Source organism: Clupea harengus, chromosome 22, assembly GCF_900700415.2.
Source record: "Clupea harengus chromosome 22, Ch_v2.0.2, whole genome shotgun sequence".
NCBI lineage: Eukaryota > Metazoa > Chordata > Actinopteri > Clupeiformes > Clupeidae > Clupea > Clupea harengus.
The window spans coordinates 22,806,626-22,822,399 of record NC_045173.1 but is presented as its reverse complement, the minus strand read 5'-3'; the positions used below and the strand labels follow the sequence as shown (position 1 = coordinate 22,822,399).

The 15,774-nt window shown below is 41.1% G+C and overlaps 2 protein-coding genes across 3 annotated transcripts; both read left to right on the top strand.

Annotated features, from left to right (window-relative positions):
* Positions 1 to 13: 13 nt before the first annotated feature.
* agfg1b (ArfGAP with FG repeats 1b) lies at positions 14 to 9,734 on the top strand. Of its 2 annotated transcripts, XM_031559738.2 has the most exons (12): positions 14 to 515; positions 1,052 to 1,145; positions 1,378 to 1,493; positions 1,595 to 1,733; positions 2,044 to 2,191; positions 2,561 to 2,683; positions 4,048 to 4,195; positions 4,303 to 4,376; positions 4,558 to 4,653; positions 4,977 to 5,129; positions 8,665 to 8,759; positions 8,867 to 9,734. In XM_031559738.2, the coding sequence occupies exons 1-12, from the start codon at positions 349 to 351 to the stop codon at positions 8,924 to 8,926; spliced, it is 1,413 nt and encodes a 470-aa protein (XP_031415598.1). In that variant the 5' UTR covers positions 14 to 348; the 3' UTR covers positions 8,927 to 9,734. The 2 variants fall into 2 exon arrangements, with proteins under 2 accessions (XP_031415598.1, XP_031415599.1); XM_031559739.2 differs by lacking the exon at positions 2,561 to 2,683.
* Positions 9,735 to 9,913: 179 nt separating this feature from the next.
* fbxo36b (F-box protein 36b) lies at positions 9,914 to 13,788 on the top strand. Its single transcript, XM_031559742.1, has 4 exons — positions 9,914 to 10,104; positions 10,498 to 10,600; positions 10,712 to 10,884; positions 13,189 to 13,788. Exons 1-4 carry the CDS (start codon positions 10,009 to 10,011, stop codon positions 13,444 to 13,446), a joined length of 630 nt encoding a protein of 209 aa, XP_031415602.1. The 5' UTR covers positions 9,914 to 10,008; the 3' UTR covers positions 13,447 to 13,788.
* The last annotated feature ends 1,986 nt before the right edge of the window (positions 13,789 to 15,774 follow it).

Genomic DNA, 15,774 nt, shown 5'->3' with positions numbered 1-15,774 from the left:
TGGAACTCTATTATATTAAAGAGAGGAACGTATTATAATCTGGGATTTTACATCGTAGGATCTAGATTAGTAAACATAGCAAATCTCCTTATAGGCAATTATTAAAATGCGAATAAGGAAACACGGGAGGAAGAACTTTTTTTTAATGACACCCTCCAATACAGCTGGTGGCGGTACCTATCAGGAAAACAAAACTATTCCGTAGAAGAAGGATTTCTGTGCGATAGCCGTGTCCCTGGAAGACTATTGGATAGTTTTAAGATTGCTGTTTGGTCTGTTTATGAGCTGACTACATCCATTATTTTACTGCATCATCCTCTCCCGCGACGACCAGCGCTTGCATCGGTCATGGCGGCGAGTGCAAAGAGAAAACAGGAGGAGAAGCACTTGAAGATGCTCCGGGAAATGACTAGCTTGCCTGCCAATAGGAAATGCTTTGATTGCGACCAGCGCGGCCCGACCTACGCCAACATGACAGTGGGCTCGTTCGTTTGTACCACCTGTTCCGGGATTCTGTAAGTACAAGTAGTAGTCTACGTCGCGGTTGCTGATGTCGTTTCATGAATCATCATTCCTCTCAGGGACCTAATGTATGCCCACATCTATATAGTGGAAACAGCTTAATTAAACAGCCAGCCATAACGGATCCATCACCCATTTTCACCTAGTCATAATAAAACCATCACCGGTGGCCTACCACAGAAGATTTTGAATAGGCCTCTAATGTCTTTTAACTTGCTGACATAAAGTCACTCTGGCTTGAAAATCGGTTGGATTGGCTAAATGCATTTCTTATTTGAGTTAATATATTAAAAGTGTGGTGGGCTTTGCTGTCGTAGTGTGTCGGCTATTTGATAGGCGTTTTTGAGTCCTGCTTTAGTTTGTAAAAACTTTATGAAATTCGAAGTTCAGTGAGAAACACACAATACAATCTTGACAGAGGTCCAGCAAACAACTAATACTTGTCATGTAAAATAGGTACTTTGGATACTAAGAACACCCAGCACATTTACAAACATTTTGTGTAATATTCGTCCTATGTCTCCCCAAGGCGTGGTATCAATCCACCCCACCGTGTGAAGTCAATCTCTATGACGACCTTCACACAACAGGAAATTGATTTTTTACAGAAACACAGCAATGAGGTATGGCATCTCCAAGATACTGAATGATCAAGCATTTTATATGCGCCATTGTTATCGATTGCAAATTATTTTTTGCATGTTGTCAGGGTAGTGTTCTATTGCTAAACATTTGAAGCTCATTCATGCAGTTTGCAGTGTTTCAGGTCTCCGTTCTAAAGCTGTTTTCCACTTGCTTTCTCCTACAGCTGATTCATTTAATTAATTTCTCCCACATATTTACTCCCTTTCCCAGGTTTGTAAACACATTTGGCTTGGGCTTTATGATGACAGAAGCTCTGCGGTCCCAGACTTCCGTGAACCACAGAAAGTCAAGGAGTTCCTCCAAGAAAAATATGAAAAGAAAAGATGGTGAGCCGTGTGAGCGCCTATGCACCTGTGATCATATTATTGAACATTATCGTAGCATTTTGCTCAAACTTTCTTTAACTATCTTTCTTTTTTGCCTGCAGGTATGTCCCCCCAGAACAGGCAAAAGTGATTGCGTCCGTTCAAGCCTCCATCTCTGGGTCCTCTGCCAGCAGCACAAGCAGTACCCCAGAGGTGCAGCCTCTCAGAACCCTGCATCTGAGCAAGACTCCGTCCAAGCAGGTATCAGCCTCAGAACTCTCTCTGCTCTACCAAACCACTGCTGATAGCTTGGACTTTTATTTATACTCTAAATATGACAAACGACAGGCAAACAACACCTCCAGTCAGGAGTCATTCATGCTGAGACATAGCAAGGGTTGTCCAAAAATGTCTACCAATATGTAGAAGAACTCTGTAGACAGTTAAAAACAGTTTCATATTATATACACAGCATGGATCCATAGCCGTACTGGATACTCGTAACGCAAGTGTTTTCTCTCGCATTCTCTCTCTCTCTCCCCTCATGTGTTTCTTCCCACTGTCTTCTCAGTCCCCGGTGATCAGTCGAGCCCAGCCTCAGTCAGAGAAAAAGTTTGACCTCCTTTCTGACCTTGGTGGAGACATATTTGCAGCTCCACCCTCTCAGACAGCAGGCTCCACCAGCTTTGCAAACTTTGCACATTTCAGCCGGCCCTCAGGTGTTGTAGTCTCTGTCCTGTAGTAGGTGTGCCTTGTATGTCCTCTATGCTTAGACGTGACCGTATTAAACAGTTCAGACATCTCATTTTGCTTTCTCTCTGTCATTACAATCTTTGTTTTTCCTTCAATTGTTATTCATAACATTGAAGTGATACTGGTTTTCTTCTTGTTCAGCCATACAAACAAGATGTGCTTGACCTCCTGACATTGCTTAGCATGGCACATGGCCACTTATATAAAAGCAGGTTATATGAATGTTACCAGCATGCTTTCAGTTACTGTCTAGCTTTCAGGTGATTTTCTTCATCGTTTTTTGTTCTGTTTTCCTCCTCACTTGTGGCCTTGTCTCATGTTTGTGACTGCTACAGTGCAAAGTAACTCAAACACAGACTTTGCCAATTTTGACTCATTTGGAAATTCCAGTGGGTCATCGTCCTCGCATTTTGGTACCTCACCATCCTCCCAGCCCTTCACTCACCCCTCTCATGCAGGTAGAACTTCCACATGACACTTAGAACTCCCACCTTGACACCCTGCCTGTTCACAGTGTACAGGTCTCCTATAGCAGGGGTTTTCAACCAGGGGTCCGTGGCCCCCTGGTGGTCCGCGACATGAGCCTATGTTGATCAGTTCACCATTGACTTTTTTAATTTTTATAAATATACCTGGGCCCGTCGACATATTTATGTCTGAATAGCCAAGTCGCATTGCCCAAAATACTGATGTAGACCCATATTCAGCGAAGAAATTACACTGACAAGTATTATAGGCAGAATATGTGTGCGGGGGGAGGGGGCGTGGCGGCGGTTACAAACATGAAAAAGAAGGGTACGGGACTGTAAAATGTTTTGGGAATCACTGGCACATCAGTGGGCCGCGGATTACTTTCTGGTCAGAATGGTGGTCCCTGGGACAAAACCAGTTGAAAACCCCTGTCCTATAGCATTCCCTGCCTGTTCACAGTGTACAGGTCCCCTATAGCAGGGGTTTTCAACTGGTTTTGTCCCAGGGACCACCATTCTGACTAGAAAGTAATTTGCGGCCCACTGGTGTGCCTGCGCGCGCGTGCGTGTTTGTAACCGCCGCCGCCGCCACGCCCCCTCCCCCCGCACACATATTCTGCCTATAACACTTAAATATGTGAAATTATCAGGGTGGATCACTAACCGCCGCCGCCACGCCCCCTCCCCCCGCGCACATATTCCACCTGTAGCATTTGTCGGTGTAATTTCTTCGCTGAATATGGGTCTACATCAGTATATTTCAGGCAATGCGACTTGGCTATTCAGACTATTTAGATTGACATATTTTTCTTATTTTAGATATTTTTCACGATATTCAAGAGTAATCTGGAAATGTGTTGAAATATCAAAGTGAATTTATAAAAATAAAAAAAGGCAATGGTGAACTGATCAACATAGGCTCATGTCGCGGACCCCCTGCAATGCCGTCGCGGACCCCCGGTTGAAAACCCCTGCCCTATAGCATTCCCTGCTTGTTCACAGTGTACCGGTCCCCTATAGCATTCCCTGCCTGTCTGTGGATTTCTACTATTGTTTATATATAATACCACATTGCATGTCATGTGTAATTTGTCCCCTCCATTTCTCTTCACTGGTGCCAAAGAAAAATCAGTCTGAGATTGTAGCAGAGCAAACCAACATGTTATAGGTAGTGCAAAGCAGTTGGGTTTTTTTTTTTTTATGCAGTACCCAGTCGACTACATTTCCATGTAAACGAGTATTTTCACCCCTCAACTGTATTGTAAATAACAGCCTGCTCAATTTGCAAATATAATGGTACCATGGTCTGATATTTTAACTGACCTGACTGAAGTGTGTTTGACTGTCTGCAGGTGGAGGTGGAGTGTCCGTGCCCTCACTCTCTAGCATGGCATCGGCACCCACTCCCCCCTCCAAAGCATTCGGGGACCGCTATGCAGCCCTGGCAGAGCTGGATAGTGCCCTCAGCTACTCAGCCCCCACAGGAAGTGCTGTTCAGGGGTGAGTGTCAAGGCACAAAGAGTGATGGTAATGCATCCTTAGTTGTCTCTCAAAGTCTGCTTTTTTTTAATGATGATGTTTATGACATGGTCATCTTTCTAATCCAGGAGTGTGTTTGGAGCGGTGCCAGGAGCCACCCCATCCCAGCCAACACTACCGGCCATGCAACAAGGCTTTGTAGGTGAGACCATTTTTTTTTTTTCATTACTGAGGATGACGTTGGTGTGTTTTTTGTTGTTGTTTGTTTATATTTCTGTACTTTAGAACAGTGTTGGTTAGGATTTTAATTTGAACTTAGAACCTGAATTTGTACATTTGTAAATGTATGGAATCTTATAGATGCGTCTTTGTTTTTGTTTTAGCTGCTCCATCCACAAACCCCTTTGTAGCTGCTGGTATGGCCCCTGAGCCCGTGTCTACCAACCCCTTCCAAACTAATGGCAGAGCTTCAGCTCCAGGTACAAAATGGCCTTTGGCAAACATATCTTGTGTACCTCAAAGATAATGCCTCCCCAGTAACCACAGCAGAGTACCTACACATTCCCAGTTGATGTAAAGTACTAAATGAGGTGGATCATCATAATCCAAGAGCGTGTTGGATAATATTTAAAAAAATATATATTAAAATGAAATTGCTGAACATTTATCTCTCTTTTGGGGATTTATATTGAAGTACTTTCAACATTTTTGTTAGTTTTGTGTAGGAAAAAAGATAGAGCTGTGGGAAAGAAAACAAAAAAAATGTGCCTCAGTGTGGTTGATGTCATTCTGAATGTCCCAGCCTCATTTGGAGCAGGCTCCATGAGTATGCCGGCTGGCTTTGGGAACACCAGCAGTTACTGCCTCCCCACCAGCTACAGTGGGACCTTCCAGCAGGCCTTCCCAGGCCATGCAGCCTATGCTCAGCCTTCTGCATACCACCAACAGCCCAATGGTGAGTTCCATGGTGGATTTGCTTCACACAAATGTGCTATGTGTGTGTGTCTGTCTGTCTCTCTGGGAGAGTTTTAGCTGACCCATCCTGCTTTCATCATGGGTTCTGAGTAGGTATGATTTTGGCGTGAGATGCAGTGGAAGTAATTTTTTCTTCATGATAATGTGAGACAGGACATAAAAGCATGTGTATCTTGCCAAAAGTTTGCAAATTGTTAACCCTGTGATTGGATTGGATGGATGATTTGGATGAGCTTCTCTCTTTTTCAGAACTGACCAAAGGCAAGGGCTAAAACTACTTTAAAAGCATACCTTAAAAACAGGAAAAACCTGCATAATGTTTCTACCCGTACTGTCGTAGAAATATTGAGGGGATCCTGGGAACCTGGCTGAATAATGTGTGTGCCTGTCTATCCCCAGTGTCCGTCCTTTGAGCGTCTTTACAAATGACGAGTCTTTAAGGGGAAACTTTGTTTAAAATCAGTGGCCAAGGGCCAGCTATAATGAAAGGTTACTTCAAACATTACAAGTTAGCACTGTAGCTACAAATGTTAGAGATTATAGTGTTAACTGGTGTTGTCTAGCTTCAGTTTCTTTAACTGAGCCCTTCAATCATTGTGCTCTGATTGGTCAGCTAGGCGCGCAATAAGGATTGTATTATAAGATTGTGTCATCTTATAACAAAGGAAAAGGGCTGGAATTCGAACGAGGCTTTTCAGGCAAGTGGTTTCTGTAGGTCGAGAATTACTCCCTCTGACGTGTACTTTGGGTTTTGTAACTTTGCAGACCATTTACGTTCACAAAAAGCTATTTAACAGTGAAAGTGAAAAACTGGAAAAGCGTAATAGGTCCTCTGTAATTTTAGGGTAAGGATATATACAGGTGCATCAAAAAAAAATTGAATATCGTGGAAACGTTTTCTTTTTTTTCTTCGTAATTTAATTTAATAAGCGACACCTTTTATATATTCTAGAATCATTACACATAAAGTGGCATGTTTCAAGCCTTTTTTGTTTTAATCTTGATGATTACGGCTTACGCATCCTAGTGTCAAGCCAACCCCAAATCGGTCTTGTGTGATTTGGGGTGCCATGTCATCTGCTACTGTTGGTCCACTGTGTTTTACAAGTCCAGAGTCAATGCAGCCTTCTACCAGGAGATTTTGGAGCACTTCATGCTTCTGTCTGCTGACAAGCTTTATGGAGATGCTGATTTCCTTTTCAGGCAGGACTTGGCACCTGCCCACAGTGCCAAAACGACTGGTAACTGGTTTGCTGCCCATGGTATTGCTGTGCTTGATTGGCCAGCCAACTGGACTGATCTGAACCCTATAGGGTATTGTCAAGAGGAAAATGAGATCCACCAGACCCAACAATACAGACGAGCTGAAGGCCGCTATCAAAGCAACCTGGGCTTACATAAGACCTCAGCTGTGCCACAGGCTGATTGCCTCCTTGTCAAGCCGCATTACTTTAAGCTGTAATCATCAAGATTAAAACAAAAAAAGCTTGAAACATGCCACTTTATGTGTAAGTATTCAAGAATATATGGTGTCGCTTTTTGAATTAAATTATGGGAACATTTTTTTTTTTAGATTCACGTACAGTGTATATATATATATATATAGAAACAGAGTAATATAGGGCAAACTGATTTTGGCTAGGTATCACTTCTTTAACTAATGTTACTGAGATCTTCAATCAAGAATGAATAAATGTTGTCTCTACATATGAGCTCTATTTTCAGAGCTAAACTATTGCTGAGTCTGTTGACACCTCATAGGATGTGTTCACACAGAACGTCTTTTTTGAAGCTGTAAGCATCTGTTTCACATAATAATCTTTTGGAATAGACAGTGTTTTCAAAAACACTTCACTTGTGGAGTAAAACTGGATGGGTCCTTAGCGTTTTTCAGTTTGTTTTTGTGTTTCTTTCAGTAGATAGCAAAATTAGCCTGTTACTTTAAAGCAGGGGTACTCAATTAGAAACCCAAAAGGTCCACTCGGCAAATTTCCATTCAGTCCAGGGTCCGGAAGTGACGGTCAAAATCCAGAAACATAACTCCAACAAAAACGTTTGAACTATGCACAAAAGGTGATGTGGCCTTATTTGTGTGAAAGGTGACACTTTTTTTGTGGTTTAAACTTGGGCATTAAAGATGTGAAGGCCAGGCGAAGGCACTGATGTAAGTGTTCATTAGCGAGTGTGCTCCTGTATTTGTTTTTCACCATATTTATGGTTGAAAAGGCAGACTCACAACTGTATGTTGCCATTGACACACACAACCTACGTGACCCACAGAGCTCGCGGCCAACATTGAGTGAGTTGTCATAGTGATGTTGTTATTACAGCTCCTGATTGGACCTCTGGATTGGACACGGAAGATAGAAACCACCTAGAGTAGGAAAAAAATATATAGCGCGAAATCATCATCACCGCGGTCCGCCTTTTGAGTACCCCTGCTTTAAAGTAACCCTATGCAACTATTTGACACTTTTTGAAGTATGGTTTTATTGGCAACTAGTTTTGGTACCATCCTCAAACCCATTTTGATAGCATATAGTCATGTGAAAGACAAACAAACACCTGTGTCTTTCCCATTAGCCATCCAGGATATGCCCTTATGTAGTTCTGTGTACTGAGCTGTAACGTTACGTCACATTCTTTTATAAATAATATTGGCAGGGATATTTATCATGGGAAAACACAGCCAATAATCAAGCAAGGGCAACACAAGACATAGCAAGACGGCTAATACGTTATTATTGACTAGTTCAACAGAGAGAAGGCCAGCTCGGCATCTGGCTTGTGTCTTTGTCTCTCTTAGCTCTAGCCAACGAGTAAAAGCCAGTCTGAGCCAGACGACTCTTGTTCAGTCTGTTGCTCAGTTACTCTCATTTTCTCTTCCTCCGACAATTTCTTTGTCACCTCTGCCATGATGTCCATACAGAGAATACTACGCTGGCTTCTCCTTATAGCTAACAGAAGGGTCTAGTTCTGGTTGTTTGAGATGGTGCCATAAAGCATTACGTACTTCTCGTGAGCGGTGTCGTGCCCTGTTATATAGTGCAATACCAGGCCTACCTGGCATTCTGTAGCAGTGGACGCCATTCTCTGTATCACAAGGCGGTGTACCACCAATATCATTTGGAAGCTGTTATTTTATGATAATAATGACGGATAACTAGATTATAACTCACCAAACCGTTTGACAAGGTTTTCTAATGGCACTTTTTCGCTCCCACCTTATTGTCAATAGGGATTTCTTTTCTTTGGAACCAGGAAGTGAACACTGAAAAACTCCTGTTTTTTTATATATATATATATTGGTGATTAAGCAAGTTGTTTAAGAGACATATATCAACAAAATCACACCAAAAAAGTCGATTTAAAACATCTTTTAAATGTTATATTTGAAATGCAGGTTGGTCATCAAGAAGGTTGGACAAAAAAAAGAGTGTGTGTGTGTGTGTGTGTGTGTGTGTGTATTAGCTGAGGTGTTATTTGACATAACCTGTCCCCTTACTCCCCCTCAGGCGCTGGCTACCCAGTCTATGGACAGGCCAAACCTCCCATGACCTCTTTTGGACAGGGGATTGCAGCCCCTGTCATGTCCAACAATCCATTCATGGTGAGCTTTATGATCAGAGGAAGACCATGTGATTGCAATAGTCTTACGAAGGACTGGCTGAATTTAAGGTTGAGAATAAAGACTTGGTTTTTGGTTTGCTCCTACAGGGAGGTGCCCCGGCAGGATCATACCCCACAGGAGGTTCTTCCACCAACCCCTTTCTGTGAAGATCCTGCTGCAAAAGCACTGACGTGACATCCAAGCACACACACACACACACAGTCCGTGCCACCACATAATCGAAACACCAAGAAGCTAAATCTATAAAGGCAGGTTTTTAGATTCACAGCCCTGTGTCTTATTAAGAAAAAGGAACAAAACCCTGTCATGCAAGTCCAGAGGAAAGTATCCCTTTCTCTCTCTTTCTTTTTTTTTTGTGGAGGGGACACCCTTTGAACTCACTGCCATATCATGAAGATATACGTATTTGTTATGCAGCTTCAATTCAAGTTGCTTTATATACTTAGCAAGTAAGCTCCTACTGCATATCAATTGTTTGCAATCCTCCTTAAGCACACACTTTGTACAGATTTAATTGTGCTCAGAGCAGTGATAAGGTTAAGAGAAGTGCTTTAAAAGTGGTAGAATATAATGGTTCTAAATTGGGAACCTCATTTCATTTTGTAAGAATAAAACCCACATAGCAAAAGCCTTTCATATCAACCACTTACTTACTGCCTGAAAAAGGTCAGAAACTATCAAAATCTATTCTCAGCTTGTCATTGTCATAAAGCCGTTAGACTAGTAAAATGATGGACAGACAAATGCTCTGAACAAACCAAGAAGAAGCTGATGGTCTTTTATAAACTGCTGATGTCTGTATCTGGACAATTAAGGCAGACCTCACAAATGTTCTCTGTAATGTTTAACCCTGAAAGCAATTTTGACTGTACGAAGCGCACTATTCTGGACGTTAAGTCAGTGTGTACATATATAAATATATGTATAAATATATTAAAAGATTTTTAACAACTACATGATCTGAGTATTTCTTACTTCCAATGCGACATCCATTTTGGAAACCTTCACTTGTCATAAATGTGTTTCTTAGCCCCTGTGACAGTCACCAGGATAGCAAGCAGACGTTGGCCCGACGTTGGTATTGGTTTGCAGTGTCGGAAGTGTAATTACAACGTTGAACCACCGTCAAACCAACGTCGGTCGTAAATCGAATGTGCAGGTTGTAGTTTTATTGTGGAACGTGAACCTCCAGCGTTGCTATAGTAACTTCCTTTAAGCGTCTTTACAAATGGCGAGTCTTTTAGGGGAAACTTTGTTTGAAATCAGCGGGCAAGGGCCAGCTCCAATGAAAGATTACTTCCATCTTCAAATAACAAAATCAGATGTGAGTTTTTGTGACCGCCAACATATACATAGTATTTCCATTTTGCGTCAGTATGGATTAGTGTCAACAGTTACTTGATTATCGATAGCTAGCTAGGTTAACGCTAATATCTAACGTTAGATAGCGACGTTCACTTTAAACTAAAGTTACAAATTCGCACTAAAGCGACTTAACTGGTGAGCTTTCATTTTAGGACAATGAATGACAATTGCCACTTAACGTTAGGGTGACCAGACGTCCCCGGTTTCTGGGAACAGTCCCCGTTTTTCGTTTACAAGGATAAAAACATTACACTGTTTTGGAGGTGTTTACGTGTCTAAACTGAAAATGTCCCCGGATTTTGTCTCAGAAATATGGTCACCTTACTTAATGTTGACCACCCATGCTTTACAGGTGATTTGGAGATGGTGGAAGATTTCTTTGAGAAGCGAAAGCACAAAACCTGGAGAATTGAGGGAATCACACCCAGATTATCTGGAGGACAGCCTGTTACAGAGTAACGTTAAACCCTTTGTTAGCAATCTAAACCTTGTTCTGCCACATTCGTTCATTAGGATTTGATGGGACGGGACATGCTTATGAAAACGGTTGTGACTTTTGTTTCCAGGTCAGGTGAGAGTGGTATTCGGTCCTCGCATCTTGCAACATACTCTCGCGCTAAGTAAGGGACAGTTCGATTACCTGGAACGTCTTCCCAGGCGACTCCTGCTTCGGATTATGACGTACCTCGATTTAGAGGACATTGCACGACTTGGACGAACTTCTCGCAGTCTCAGAAAGGTAACACTAATAATAATTAATAATAATAAACTTTATTAGTATAGCACCTTTCATGCAAAACAATGCAGCTCAAAGTGCTTTACAGCAAAGAAATTACCTGCACAAAGAAATTACCTGCACAGGATCCACATAAAAATAGACATCAAATAAACATAAAACATAAAAACTAGGATAGAGTGCATAAAATAAAATAAAATGAACATAAAAACAGGGATACAGTGCATAAAGATTTATGTTTATCTGGGTTTCCTATTTATTAGTAATTGTTTGAGTAAAATTTACATTTTAGTTTTTTTCTATAAAGTACTGACAACATTTCTACCTAATTTCAAATAAAAATATCGTCATTTAGAGCATCTATTTGCAGAAAAATGACAATTGGTCAAAATAACAAAAAATATGCAGTGTTTCCAGATGTCGTATAATCAGTGCGGTTCTAGACTACTAGGGGGGCCAAGGAGGGGCCAGTGTTTAACCAGAGGGTCACATACAAGATTTTTGTAACCAATAGTAGCTAGGTAGTCATATATAATAATATATAGTAATAATATTATAATAGTATTGTTTTCTGTTTATAGTTTCTTCAAATTTAGACTTTTTAAATGTAGTATTTTCTAATTCTAGTGGTTGGTTAACTAGCGAACACAGTCATGACAACGAACATATCGTCATACAAAATTGCCCCACCAGAAATTTCGGCTAAAATTGCCACTGCTATTCATACTACAATCTAAGCATGTGCTTTTTTTTATGTGATGTCTCCTTTAGGATTGGTTTTTGGCATTGATACAATCGTGAATAATTACTGTGTCTTATCAAACCTAAACTCTCCTGAGCAAGCTAGCGAGCTGTAGCTGATAGCACATCTAAATGAGACAGATGGACAGCGGTATTTGGAAAAGGCATTGATTATTGGCTGCGATCCATATTTATTAACTTCAACTTTATTTTGTCCCTTAAAGTCTGCAAAGGGTCTGCCCCAACTTTCTTTTCCCGACATTTACATTTATCTTGTACATAATCCATCCCCATTCACCGGAGATTTCAAGAGTAATGCCTATCAATACGCAGTTGCAGGATGGGTGAACGACACCAAGATATGTCATCTGGAGACAAAAAATATGTATGTGATCACAGATCATGTAATTAATTAAAACAGCGATTATCAACCGTGTTATTTTAGTGCTGGTTAAGAGTGCCAATATGGGCTAACGAGTTGTAGCTAAAGCCTTTAGTAAAGGGCAAAACAGCTCGCTAGCTATTAGCAATCTAGCTTGCTCAGGAGAGTTTAGCTTTAATAAGACCGTAATTATTCACGATTGTATCAACGTGCTGCATTTCACTTAACAGGTCAGTCATTCCCTAAATCTTTTGGAATAGAACAAAATTGTATATCTTGGTTTCTTTGGCGACAGTTGTTGCATCCAACAGCACAACATATCCCGGGAATTTTTAACTTTCTGTGGGTTGTGACCGACGCACAGCTGGACTACTGTGTCCGTGTTGGACACAAATATGGCGGCGCTTAGACACAGTGACGTCACATGGTATCCATGAATAGTAGTTGCTGAGCTCTCATTCACCGACGAGCACCACACCCATAGACAAGTGTATATGTCTATGACCACACCTGGCAGACTACAGTGTTTGAGTGCGCCGCTTTAATTTACCCATGTAGAACGTTGCATCGCATTAGTTCCGCTTTTGGCGCTCGGGTGTAAAATCATAATAAATTCTTTTTTTTTTGTATTTGGTCAGCACGAGGTGGCCACAGGGGTGACCAGGGACATGTCTACGGGGGCACGGGCCACCCCAGGCCTCCGTGTAGAACCGCCACTGCGAATAATGCACATTCACATCACTTCACTTGAGAACATAGAGAACATGAAAAGCATGAGAACATAAACCGGTCCAAAGCCATGAATGTGTACACAACCACACCAGTGCAGAAAAAAATCCTAAATTTACGTTGTGGGCATAATCTCGTTGGTTCATTATCACAAGATTTTCATTCAGGTGACATAGGCTACTCTAGCTACAGCCTATACCTAGAAAAAAATACTTTGTTTATATGTCTAATGAGCTACTTATTGCATGTAATATGATGCCCAACTAATCGATTTTCAAGTTAGTTTGCAACAATTTTTTATAGTCGATTAAGTTGATAAGTTGTGGCAACCCTAGTTTGTAAATGGACATTTTTTCTTTTCTTTTTTTTTCTTTTCTTTCAGTCTGTCTTTATTGCCACATTGAGTGTCTTCCTTTTTCCCAGTCTGACTGTTGTTCTTTTATGTTTTTGTTTAGCTGTGTGACTCAGATGAATTTTGGGAACACACTTTGAAGGCTCACTACAACACGGTACCAGATGGGGTGGATGTATTGGCCAATGAGCTAGGATGGAAAACAGTTTTCTTCACCAGTAAGCTTCAGCTGCAGAAGCAAATTAGTCGGCAAAGACAAAGGACTGAGGAGCAAAATAACCAAGAAAGGACAGAGTTCAACATTACAAATTTGATTCACATAACTGACAATGACCGAGGTGATTGGTCTGCCCTAGAGTGAGAGGCTGCAATCTTTACACAAACATTGTACCAAGAAGATTACTTGGAACATACTGTATATTGCAGTGTGAGTCACTATAACAAAAACAGTGGAGGTAATTTCATGTTTGCTTGTTTTTTTTTTTAAATCATGTTGTGGAGTCATACACTGGTTCTGTATCCTGAAAATGCCAGTGTTTTATCAATTAGTTGTCATTTTAACCTTTAAGCCATATGACAGAAGAGGATCAGTTTTTATTGCAAACCACTTCAGAATGACTGTGTGTTTAGTAGATGTAAACTCCAGTTTGTTTATGCCTCTGTTTCTGCAGATTTTTCTAGAAATAATTTTCTAATAAAGTGCACAAGAAGGTCTACACAGATGGTATCTATGGGTGTCTGTATGTTGTTGTTGTTTTTTACTGAAATGCAGTACAATATTCACTTCAGTTATTGTTTTTATTGCTGAAAAAACAACTGTGAGTCTTTAACTCTTAAACGAAAGTCAGAAGGCTGGATGTGTAGATCTGAAGTTTATTGCTGGATTCCCGTCCAGCAATGGAGGTGGTTCATGAAGCATCTCGGTGTGTGTGTGTGCTGTGAAGGCCCTCTTAAAGGTAACCTACTCCTCCTATACATTTGTGTGAGACAGTTACTGTGACCAATCAGAATTATTTGCGTCGGACCATTGTTCAAAACTGTTTTTTAAAAGTGTCAGCATCTGACCCGAAAGATTTTTATTATAGATGGTAGTTTTAAAACAGTAACTTAACACAAACAAGGGTTATAGTGAAGTGCGCAATTCTAACTAGTCCTGTTTGAGTACTGTGGTAACAGTGATTTAAGGTGGTAAAGAAGTCGTTCAGCAATCCGAAGATTGCTAGTTGGATCTCGACTTCTATCTTCTGCCACTTTATGCGCATGCTCCATGACGTCTTTACAGCGTTTTCAACCACCCCGCTCCGCTCCAGCGTTTCCGTGTGGACGCAGATTTTTCTTGACACAGCTCCGTGTGGACGCGATAAAAAAAAGATGAGAACAAAAATGTTTTTCAGGCAATCCAGGTTCCGTGTGGATGTGGTAATGACCCTTCACGGATCCTTGATGTGTATCAAGGATGCTACGTCATCAAATCCCACCGAAGGAGTGTTCCGATGTCTAGGATCCTTCTAATTCTACCAACGACTGAGTCCTTCATTCAGAGAATTTTCAAGTATGCAGTTGGAGTATCCTCTGCATTCTTAAAGCACCCAAAATCCTAAGCGGAGCCTTTTTTTTAAGTAGTGTGGAATTTGAAGGCAGGACCTTTTCAACAACGCACACCTGCACACTTGCTTGACTGTTCCATTGTTTGTTCTCCGAAAACTTGGAAGGAGTCTTGCCTAGCCTCAGAAGGACCCAAAGACTCAGAAGAATCTGTCTTATCAAGGAAACATCCTTGACTTTGAGGAACTCCCGTAGAGTCAAGCGTTTGGGAGTTATCCACGTCATGAAATGGTCAGCCTGCCTCTTCCAACCCCTGCCCTTGGGCAATATCCACACAAATACATTTGAATTTTAAAACTAAAACGGTCTATGTCCGTCAACGATGGGCCCATGTTGATATTTGGGGGAATGTTAATTCGATCTTCTTTTTGAAATTCAATATTAAAGTTTTAGGGCTGGGCACGTAACGTTATTATTGCGTTAACGCATCAATTAATTAATGCCGACAATTATTTTATCGCGCGTTAACGCAGGTTTTATTATTTATTTTATTATTGTAAAAGTCTGTTGCTCACAGGCTTTTATTTTGTAAAAGTCTGCTGCTGACTGCTGCGGAACCAGAAAAGAAAATAATGAGCGGATAAACAAACATGGAGAAGGGCATTGCTGCTGTCGCTACCGGATGGTAGTCCTCTACCGGATGGTAGTCCCGCACATCGCGCATGCTCAGACACAAACGGTTTACGGCAGAAGGCTCAACGTCAACATATGGGGTTGTCTTAACACATAATGTGGGTATATTTAATGTAATATTTAATTATTAAAAGTGTGGAGACGGAGTAAGGGTAAAAGGCAAATAGTTTGTATTATGAAGAAGTGAGAAAATATAGCAGTAGGTAAAACAAATAAAGCATTGATGTGCTAGCCAATATAACTTGACAGGGAGAACAAAAGAGGATATCCAGTATATCTTTAACTTCTTTATTATACAAACGTTAAGAACTTACAGCTGTATACAATGACCAAACTTCTTAAAGTATACTGTCTTTCGCAAACTTCCAAGTGCGCATGCGTGACTACCATCCGGTAGCGACAGCTGCCATAGACATATATATATATGTCTATGATTGCTGCGACGTGCCAA